Source organism: Echiichthys vipera (genome assembly GCF_963691815.1).
Source record: "Echiichthys vipera genome assembly, chromosome: 14".
Taxonomy (NCBI): domain Eukaryota; kingdom Metazoa; phylum Chordata; class Actinopteri; order Perciformes; family Trachinidae; genus Echiichthys; species Echiichthys vipera.
This window is the reverse complement of record NC_139839.1, coordinates 20,428,449-20,439,156: the sequence shown is the minus strand read 5'-3', so window position 1 is coordinate 20,439,156 and position 10,708 is coordinate 20,428,449. Positions and strand designations below refer to the sequence as shown.

The 10,708-nt window shown below is 40.1% G+C and overlaps 1 protein-coding gene across 1 annotated transcript; it reads left to right on the top strand.

Annotated features, from left to right (window-relative positions):
- Positions 1 to 2,027: 2,027 nt before the first annotated feature.
- On the top strand, positions 2,028 to 8,858 carry vamp2 (vesicle-associated membrane protein 2). Its single transcript, XM_083927556.1, has 5 exons — positions 2,028 to 2,184; positions 6,720 to 6,816; positions 7,096 to 7,254; positions 7,476 to 7,527; positions 8,737 to 8,858. Coding segments are annotated over exons 1-5 (327 nt in total). The 5' UTR covers positions 2,028 to 2,182; the 3' UTR covers positions 8,754 to 8,858.
- The last annotated feature ends 1,850 nt before the right edge of the window (positions 8,859 to 10,708 follow it).

Here is a 10,708-nt window from a genome sequence, read left to right as displayed (position 1 = left end):
TCACCCTGCACCATGTGTAGTAAGTCATTTCAGTTGCAGTGAAGAGTTATCATTATTGAGAATTATATAGGTTATATAGCCCATCAAGAATGGAAGAGTGCATAAGGTGAAACAGGATAAAGAAACACCAGGTGAGGATGTTAGTAATAACCAAATAGAAGCTGGAGAGAATATCATATCAGAAATACGGGATGTTATGAAAAGACGTCTGATTTCAACCATTTTGTGTCGTTTTGACTGCCTCCCAACTGAACGTGTCTTCTTACTTAATCTTTATCCACAGTAAATGCCACTTACTGCTTCTGACTCTGAGAACACACACACCTTTTGCTTGTAGAAGCTGATTCAATGCAGTGCTGCTTCTTTAAAAAGCCCAGTGTGTGATTTTAGCCAACTGACTTAAATATAAAATAATAAACACCTACATTACAGACACATCCACATGTATAATGAGAGTTTCTTAACTGATCATCCCTGAAAAAGTCAAACCGAAATGTAGTCTCCATTGACATACAGGCCTGTTTAATCTTGATAGTCATTGTATGAAGAAAATATCATAACATAAACCAGATGAGCGTCCGTACAGTATAGTCGAACATATGAAAACATATCGTGGTTATGGATGTGAAGAAAAAAATGACGCAAGTGATTTTATTTTCCACCAAACAAGAAAGAAGAAACCATTCTAGAGAATCGTCTGAAATGTATTTGGTCCAGCAAGAATTCAGCGGTGAGATTAAGAGTGGGTTTAAAAACTCACATGGGATTTGTGCCTACAGGGACTAGTGCTGCACAGGAAGCCCATTGTTGTTTCAAGTGAGCTTTAGTAAGAGGAATATGCAACTGGATGTTTGAGTGATTGGGTTTAATGTGACTGGGGATTCCTCCAGTGTTAGATTCTGTACTCAGTGACAGTTGCTTCCACTCTTTTTGGGTGAAAGGTAAGCAACAGCGTCAACAACTTCTACCTCTTACAAACTCTATCATCTTTCACTCACGTCTTTCAGGCATTCCCTATGAAAAGAAGGGATTCAGTGGGGGAAAAATATTGTATGGGCATTTAATTCACACTAACAAACTAGGAAACATATTTAATGACCATGAAATAACATTTGTATGTAATTCCTTATTGGCTTAAACATCTGTTTACAGAGAAGGCTACAAATGAGGGGCCATCATATGAGTAAGTATGCCTACTTGAGTATTTTTAAAATGTAGTAAGTAGGCTATGGATCAGATCATTAGGAATTTAAAAAAAATCTCAATCTTTCCTATCTAATCTAATCTAATCTGTTGGTTGTTTTGTAATGATTCGTAGATTTTTGATTTACATTGCTTTGGGGAACTCCAGAACCTCCCTACACTCTTTACAACACACCTTAAGTCTCACAACACCCCATCTTCACATGAATTAACCTGTATCAAATGTACAAACAGTAGCATGCTAAAAGTAGGCCCTAATGCAAATAAGAGGCAGCCTTAAATCATAGTGAAACCTTGTTGCTCTCCCAAAAGGTCTGTAAAATGCTTTCAGGTGGGTTCACTCTCCACCACATCCCTGTCCATAATCAGACACCTACTGCGAGCCTCGCCACACCCCCTTTCGAGGAACGCCATTTTGTTGACACACAGACTTGCAACCAAATTAAGCTCCTTTATTGAAACTTTAAACCAAAGCATGACAATGACATGTGACCGCATGTAAAGGAAATATGCGTAGAGTCCCAATAAGGTCACCTACAGATAAAACAGCGGTGTCCCGGGCTGATAAAACGGGGTGTTTTGAAATCTCCGGTCACCCATTTCAACATGAAACTCGCCGTGATTGACGTCACCGAGCCATCTTTGTCCACCTAATCCAGGCGGCTGTTTATTCCACCTTCATTACCGCACGGACTCCGACAGCGCCGGGCTCCAATATCAGCCTGCAGGTGCCGCATCACCGTAGAAATAGGAAGAGGGGGTAAAAAGGAGGTTTTTGTAGCGAGGGGACACGTCTCAGTGGCAGATACAAGCCAGTGCTCCTCCTAGGCAGGGAAACGCCACAATAACCAACCAAAGGGTGCCAGAGGGTAGAGAGGAGCGCAGAAGGCAATCCACATCCATCTGCCAGCCACTTAGCAAGCGCTAACATCTCCACTCCGGATTTCAGCACAGCTGTCCAGCCAACACTACCAGGAAAATGTGAGTAACCCTCGGTTATTTCGTATTTTTAAGAAAACCCGGTTATAATAGCCTAATAAAGTCTCATTTCGCCCTTACGACTGATGTTGGCATGCTATTTCGGATGAATGGTGTCTGAATGGTCTCCCGTGTGTCTTTCCCATTAAAATCCGGAGGTTATTTCTCCGGAGTCGTGTTAGACAGTATATCACTGATGTATGCCGCTGTTGAATGTCCTTTTACCGCTCCTCTTTCTCCGGTAATACGACCCAAATGTAGACTGTTGAGGCTAACGAGTCGGCCTAACCTTGAGCAGACGGAGGGTTTATCGGTTTAAAACACATCATTAGCTTTTTTCCCCCCGTTTACACGATAAAACGAGCTCCGTGTTTATCGCGTGCCTCTTTTATTTTAGCCGTGCGTTTGTGTCACCGGGGCCAGCACGCACGCACGCATTTTATTCCAGTTTGGACTGGTTTGGTTTGAAAAGGACACCGTCTGTACGATTACCCAGGGGCTAATTAAAACCACATGAAGGACGCATCCTGTACAATAAAGCCTTTTTGGTCCTCACTGATCCTTTACGGGCCTTCGTTTTGATGTGTGTGTGTGTGCTGAAACCACAGGTGACGAAAGCTAGTTGAAGAAACAGCAAGGACACCATGTTGAACATTTCAAGCGTCGACTTTATTCGACGATTACTCTCCAGTCCGTCTTATAGACGATGATATTATTAGCTCTGAAGTAGGCTTAGGCCTAGTTTACGTGATATTTGCAACCCACAGCGGGGGGTGGGGATAGCCTAGCCTCCTACTGTATGTCGTCGATTGTCGTGTGGGCGGACAGCTAGGCTATACATCTCACCATATTTCAGACTGTTTGAGACTCCAGGGGCAAAAGAACAGTGTGAAAATGTTGTGCCGTATTTGTCCTTTTCTCTTTTCGACCGCACGTGACACAAATGTTTAAACGTTAGGTTAAGGAAAGACAGCCGTGACAAGCTCGTCTGCCAGTTTTTCTTTTTTTTTTTTTTTTTTGCACAGCAGGCGGTTAAAACGTGTGTGCCAACACACGACATGCCATTTGACTGTGGCGACATATTTGTTAACACTCCCTCTGTGGGCTTCATGTTCCATTTGTCACCAACATTCGGTTAAAATTGTTCACCCAAGTGTTTAAAAATCCATTCCCCCATGAGGAAACTCCCCTCCCTCGATGTGTGCTGGGCTTCCACTGTATTTACGGGCTGGTCGTGCTCGTGGTGAAACGTGATGTCTTACAGGTCCTTACGTAGGCCCGGTGTGTCTGTGTGTACGGGCAGAGATGAGAGGAGCGAGTGCTGTGGGTCAGGCTCCGGTGACATCAGACAGAACGGGCCAGCGGGGCCGGGAGCAGACGCTCTCTGGTCTGGGCTGCTGTGGCGCTGTCCAGTGCTGAAATGTCGCTCTCCAGTGCTCAAAGTCAGACAGCGTGCTTTTTCAGGACACTGACCAAACGCACAGAAATGGGGTGGTTTTTCGTAGCCTTGTATTTACAATGAATCAAATGTAAAATGTTCTAATGGTATTTTATTTTTTAATCTGTGTCTATGACTTTTTTGGGTGGATGCATTTATAAATGCTTCCTCATTTCATCAGACACCCCTGAAAACGCTGCACAGACCTTTTTGAGTCCTTTTTGCAAACCACATGGCAAGACTATTTTTATAAGCTTGATCTTGAAAGAGGGTTAAATATATTTAGCTTCCAAGTGAAACCTGACATTAGCAGTGGACTGTCGAGAGAGGAATGTGAAACCGTACATCCACCATGTTAGATGAGCTGCCTGCCTTCATCAGATCAGAGGTTTTGTTTTTGTTTTTTGTATTTTTTATTTGATTGATTGAAAAGTAAATTCCTATTCTTTCTTTTTGGTTGTTTTCCATTATTATGCTCTGGGAATAGGGGAAAACTGAAGTGTGTGCTCTACCTCCACACACACATTCATCAGCAGGAACTACACAGGACAAGTGTATGTCTTTTTTTGGGAGGAAGTGAAATAGTTCACCAGGTTACATTCACCACCAATATCTGTTGGCTGCGTTAATGGATTCTATCAGTAAAAGGTGGTGGTATACCATCCCATGTGCCGTAATTAGTGTAGCGTGTTGAGACCAAATTCAGTTTACCATTTTTAATGAAAAGTGAAGATTATGCACCAAAGTGGGACAGATTTTAGAGACGGTTACCCCACATGTGCGTGGAGCGTCCAGTTTGCCCAGCAGGCCATATTCACAGGATGTGGAGGCTGAGGAGAAATGCTGTCGCTGCACTAGAAACTCTTCCTGGTTGGTTAAGGTGCCATTTCAGAGAATCAATGATAGTACGAACTTCTGCACACTTCTGTGGTGATACTGACGAGTGAAAAAAAGCATAATTACATAGATGTTGTAGTTTAGTATTCGGCCACAAATGTCGACAGTTCTTTATCCAACACTGCTTTTGATTTGTAACCCTGCGGTAAATGTAGACTGATAATCACACTAGTCTTGAGAAATAAAACTATATATAAAGTTGTTTGAGACAAATGATAATATTTCACTATATATCACAGGCAGCCTTGGCTTTTTATAGGCAGTTTCTATTAGGGCTGGTCTGAAGCTGCCAGGGACCACGAGCACCATCAGGCCAACTATTCAGAAGGATTTGTTGTTGTCAGAGGATTAGTAATGTGTGAGCGTGTAAAGGTGACCTTTATACAGAGTTTTGTCTCACATTGGTACAGTAGCTGAGTTACAACTAAGGTAACTGTCACAAGATACTACATCCTTAGTCAGTTTCAATTTTAGAAACAGTTTCACTGTCTAATTATATTGATTTCTTTGATTGATAGATGGCGATAAAGCATGCTTAATTAAGCATGCTGGCCTGGGCCACCCCACACTGCATGCAATATTTAAGTATTTTAAGCCTTTCAAGCTTTTTTCATTTGCTTGCTGTAATGTATCTGCTGTTATATCAAGTTCCACAGTGTTTAGGAGTCAGTGTTCAGACTATGTTAAGACTTTTACTTGACATGGACACATTATTATTGGATGTGAACTGACATTCGTAAGTTGGTAGAATCATATCTTATTCAGTTATTTGAGATTAGGTTGTTGTTCCCTTTTATAATTATGGCTTTATTTTATACAAGCTTTGTGTGGTTCAGCGATAATATGCAGGGTTAGACTTTGTCTGTATCTTTCAAATTAGGCAACATTCATCATCTCAGAAGAAAACACATGAAAAGCATATGTCTAGGACGCATTTGCCTTTTTAATGTTAAAAAGTAAAGCCTGCATAATTAGGAGAGTAAGGCTTAATTGGTGATGTACAAAATTGGAAATTCTGCCAATTCTGTTTATTTCTGTAGGTTGGGGCTCAGCTGTTACATGATGAATCTTGGATCACTAATGGTCTGTCTGCATGAGATATACAGTACAGTTGCTCTATAGCTTTTGCTGCGTACCCTGAAGCTCTCGCTCAACAAAGGGTTTTTTTCATGGCAGATGTTACAAAATGGGACAGGGACTTTTTGGAACCAGATTAACATTCGACTTGCAAAAAGAAAAAAAAACACTACACCACGTCTTTTTAAATATTAACTTAACATTCATAAATTCCCATATATACTTTTAATATTTCTGGGTTATTTGTTTCTCCTGCTGCAAAGAGCAGAGGTACAACTACGTGTTAACATGACTCTTTCACTTCTCAGTGGTAAATGAGGCTCACTTAAACTGCCTGTCTCTCACTGAGGTCATCATTGGTGCACAGTGCATCCAAAAGAATAGGCCCATGTAGGTCACAATACAACATGACATGGCAAATCGACTTGACATTTGCAAAACCTTCCGTAGTTGAGTCTCTTTGTGATAGAAGGTAATTATCTGGGATCTCCTGAGCTAAGACATGGAAATGTTGATTTTGTAAATATTCAAAATCCTACAAATTAGATCTGAATCTAAATACTCAACATAAACTTGTGTGTGCTTTCCCATCCTTTTAAGACACAGCAAAATAGTAGTGTCTCCATGATGTTCCCCTATCTGTTAGCTCCAAGCACCACTTAATCCACTCCGCAATCTGAGCAAATAACTGAGTGAGTTAACAGAAAATAATATATTTGTGAGCATCCCACATCAAATATTTGTCCGTTTTTCATTTATCCCCTCTCTAAGATATGATTACAGATCTAAAATATCATTGTGCATGAGTGGGGCAAGGTACACACAATTAATGATCATAGGGCACTATTGTGTAAAAAATGATTATCATAGATCGTTTTACATACAAATGATTTGATCTGTATTATAGTTTGCTCTCTTCACTTGCACTTTTAACGGACACATTTTTCCTGTTTGTTTGGGTTCTTTTTTTTATGGAGAACATTATTAAAGTAAATCCTATGATGCATTTAGTATTAGATAGAAATCTTTTTTTTGGTAACTATTGGGTTTTCAAGACTTTCTTAACTTCTTATCATTGGGAATACTTTATATAACCACTGATTATTCATATTTTTTTCATCATTAGGTCTGCCCCAGCTGGAGCCCCTGCAGATGGAGGGAATCAGCCCCCCAACCTCACCAGCAACCGTCGTCTGCAGCAGACACAGGCACAAGTGGACGAGGTGAGTACACACATCTCTCTGCAAACCCAAAGTCATGTTGTCAGGCTGAGATATAGACATTCACAGCTTTAGCACTGATCATTGCTCTCTCACCTGTAAGTCAATCTTCTCTGCTTGCTCACACACAATATTTCAAATGAAAAAAAACAAACACGATCTGACGTGAAACGCAATTAACGACTTTCAATCATAATCCTTTTCCAACCGGTCAACTCTAACCTAGAGCCGTTCTGTTTTGATAGCCGATTACACTACACTGCTTTGCGTGTCTTTCCCCAGGTGGTGGATATCATGCGTGTAAACGTGGATAAGGTTCTGGAGCGTGATCAGAAGCTGTCAGAACTGGACGATAGGGCTGATGCCCTGCAGGCTGGAGCCTCTCAGTTTGAGACCAGCGCTGCAAAACTGAAGAATAAATACTGGTGGAAGAATGCCAAGGTGAGGACATGCAGACGTGCTTAGTTGAATAGCAAATAGCTGAGAATAAAGGCAGCCCAACACAAATGAATAATAACACAGACAGTAGCAGGTGAAATTATGATGTGATTTTTGAGCTAATAAGACTTTGGTTTACAAATACAGCAAGTGTGGTAAAAATGAAACGCAGACAAATTTGACTGCTTTTCTAATGACTTTTTCTAAACATCCACTGATTACAGATGATGATTATCCTGGGTGTGATATGTGTGATTGTCCTCATCGTCGTTATTGGTAAGAATCCCTTTTAACTCTTTTGTGCACGTAGATTAGTTATTGTTATTTCAATGGACTTTACCAGCTGTACAGGCTGTTCTCATTCACTGTTTCTACTATAACTACCACAAGTATTGCACTACTAAGGAGGAAGTGGTATAAAGAGAGACAAAGTCTGCATAGGGATGATGGTAGGTTAAATGAATGAGTCAAAAAACAAAGGACTTTGACCCGGGGGACTGCTGTTCGCGTCCTGTGAAACTAAAGGTCAACATTGACTTATTTCAACTGACTTTTATAACATAACTTACAAAGTTACCTAACGCCACATACTGTACTTAAGTTACATAAATGTAGCAAACACTTATTTTAACAAAACCACAATCTTTTCCTAAACCTCAATACGTTTTTGTTTTGCCTTTACAAGTTCAGCACTACAGCGGCATTTTTTAATTTGCTTTTTAAATCTGCATCTTTTGCCGTATCAAGTTGCAGAATATTTTTTGTATTAACACATTCATTTTGTGCCAGGGCTCAACAATAACTATAAAGAACCAGGCATCAGCTTTGGTTTCTGAAACTAAAAATGAGGTTGCCATTTTCACTCTTCTTATATTCTGAGTGATTTTTATATTATGCTATGCTGTTAAACGTCTGCCTAATAACCAAAATGTGTCCAAAGAGTTACAAACGTATACATATTTCTTCTTTGTTTTTCGTACAGGTGCATCAGGTTCTTTGTCAGTTCGATCTATTTGCACATTTGTTTGTGATGTTAGAGGGTTAGTCAAACCTTTCACCCCACTGTGGAACAACTTCATTTGCTTGGCATTGTCTCTAAAATAAATGACTGCATGCGAGTAAACACACCAGGCACGTGCAGTGTTGTCATGTACAGTCGTCTGGTTCTAGTTCTGACTCTTAACAGCGATATTTGAATATCACTAATGAAACAAATATTCAATATGGATTTATTTTGGGGAGCATATTTAGCTTTCCCTATTTTTTTTATGCTAAAAAGTGGTTGCCACTGATGGCCAATTTCTCAAATTGGTTGCCAACAGCAACCTGGCAACTGTTACCGTCGAGCCCTGTGTGCATAACCTTTTGTAAGATGATATCATGTGTAGAACTGTAAAACGGTGAAACAGAAATGTGTTGGTTTGATAACTTCTGCATTTCTTTAAACATTATGAATGAGACTTTCTTTTTCCTTCTTTCTTTCAGTGTACTTCAGCACCTAAGAAGAGTTGCTCCTACCCCAGTCTAATCCTTCCTTGCTACAGAAAAAAAACCCTCAAATTGATTACAAAATTAACCATGATAATTCATTTATTATATATATCTCCCAATTAGCCTCGCTATAACACCCCTAAACCTTCAGGGCCCCATGGCTCCCCCACTTCCACCACCTCGCCTCTGGACCCCTGTCAATATTTGTCCTGTGAGTGTGTGGCCCTGTCTCCTTTCTGGGTACTCTTGGCTTTTCTAACCTGCCATACTGAGAACCAAACACTTGTGACGATGCAACAACAGAAAAGGAAACAACGATTGGCGATAATTGTTACATAACTGATATATATAGTTCTTTGTAGAGTTTTATTCTGATATATATACTGTTTTGTAGGTGTGTGTGCGTGTGTGTGTGTGCGTGCATTTTGTATTTTTTAATTTTTGTATTAATTTTACGTATGCTTCAGCGTTAACTACTGCCTATTAATCAAAGTGTGTATCTTGCATGTTCTCATCATCTGTCCGTCCCCTGCTTACTCTCTCTTTTCGGTGTATTCTTGCACAGTGGAGTTCGTCGCCATTTCACTGTGGAAATACCATTCATCCGTGTTACTCGTGCCCACTAAGAAAGTCCAAAATAAGCCAGAGAACTAAAACTTAAACTTAGAAAAATCTCATCAAGTTACAAAAATTTGAGCTGCTACACAGACAAAACTGCCCTTGAGAATTCCCCAGGTTACACTTACTTCAGCTCCAGATTTCTAGAACTTGATGCCATCAAAGAGTCAAGTTTTAGCTTCTTCGATGGCTTTCTGAAAGAGTTAATGCTCAACATTGATCAAACATTCAAATAGTGCATGGATCGTTCAACCAGTAATCATCATTTCCCGGTCCTTTCCATCTGATCCTCCCATCGCATCTGTGTCTCTTGATCCATCTCACACATCTAATAACTTTCATCTTTATCGCCCTAACCCTCTTCTGTCTGTCAGCATGCTTAAACACCTCAATCTCTTCTGATGATTTCTAAACTGCCATAGTACAGTCGGACCAATGTCTGTAGACGTTTCTTTTTTATTTAAATATTACGTAGTGTCTTATTTCGAAAACATTCCTTCATTGCAGTGTAGTGCAAATGGTCTTACCGTAGCACATGTATGTGTAAGTATCTTTAAGAAAAAAAAAATACATGTGATGAAACTTGTGTCGAAAACGTTGGTCATACAAACCATAGGAGAAAATAATTATAGGTAATAGTGTAAGGGATTAGACTTTCAATCTGTCCAAATGGTTTTCTTTTGTAATATGGGTGATGTTATCTTAACATTACGCTTACAGTATACTGCGGAGATGTCATTAATGTCAAACTGTGGAAATGGGCTTGAAAAACAATTCTAATGCAAGGTGATAAAATGGGGCCGTTGCATAAATTGATTCATTTCCATAAAGCAAAGGTTAATTCTTACTGGCCCGTTACCTACATGGACACTGAAAAGCCTTAGTCTTCAGTCACTTCTATTAGTCGCTGTAGAATATTTCCAGTCAAACACACCCTCACACTTTTAGTCCGTGTAGGGGGAGTGGCTGACTGCAGAAAATGGAATCTGTTTAAAATGCACAAACAACCTTGTTTTTGATGGCGCTGTCTGGCTGGTCAATAGCCTGGCCAAAGGAGATCCTCGTGCAGCAAAACCTCTCCACATGAAGAGCACATAAAAGATACATAGAGACAATTCAGCCTTATTTGCAAATCCAGGAACAGGGACCGAGGCTAAAGAGGAAAATGTCAAATAGTTGTGTTTTAGGCTCAGTCATTTACTGTCAAGGGTTAGCGACATGAAACGTGAGAAGCAATTATTCAAAACATAGTAGCACTCCTCAGAAGAGTGTTTTGCTAGCGCAGTGGTTCTGTCTCAGTGTTTCTCCCTATAGTTAAGGCCTTTTTTCTTTTTTAAATATAATAGAT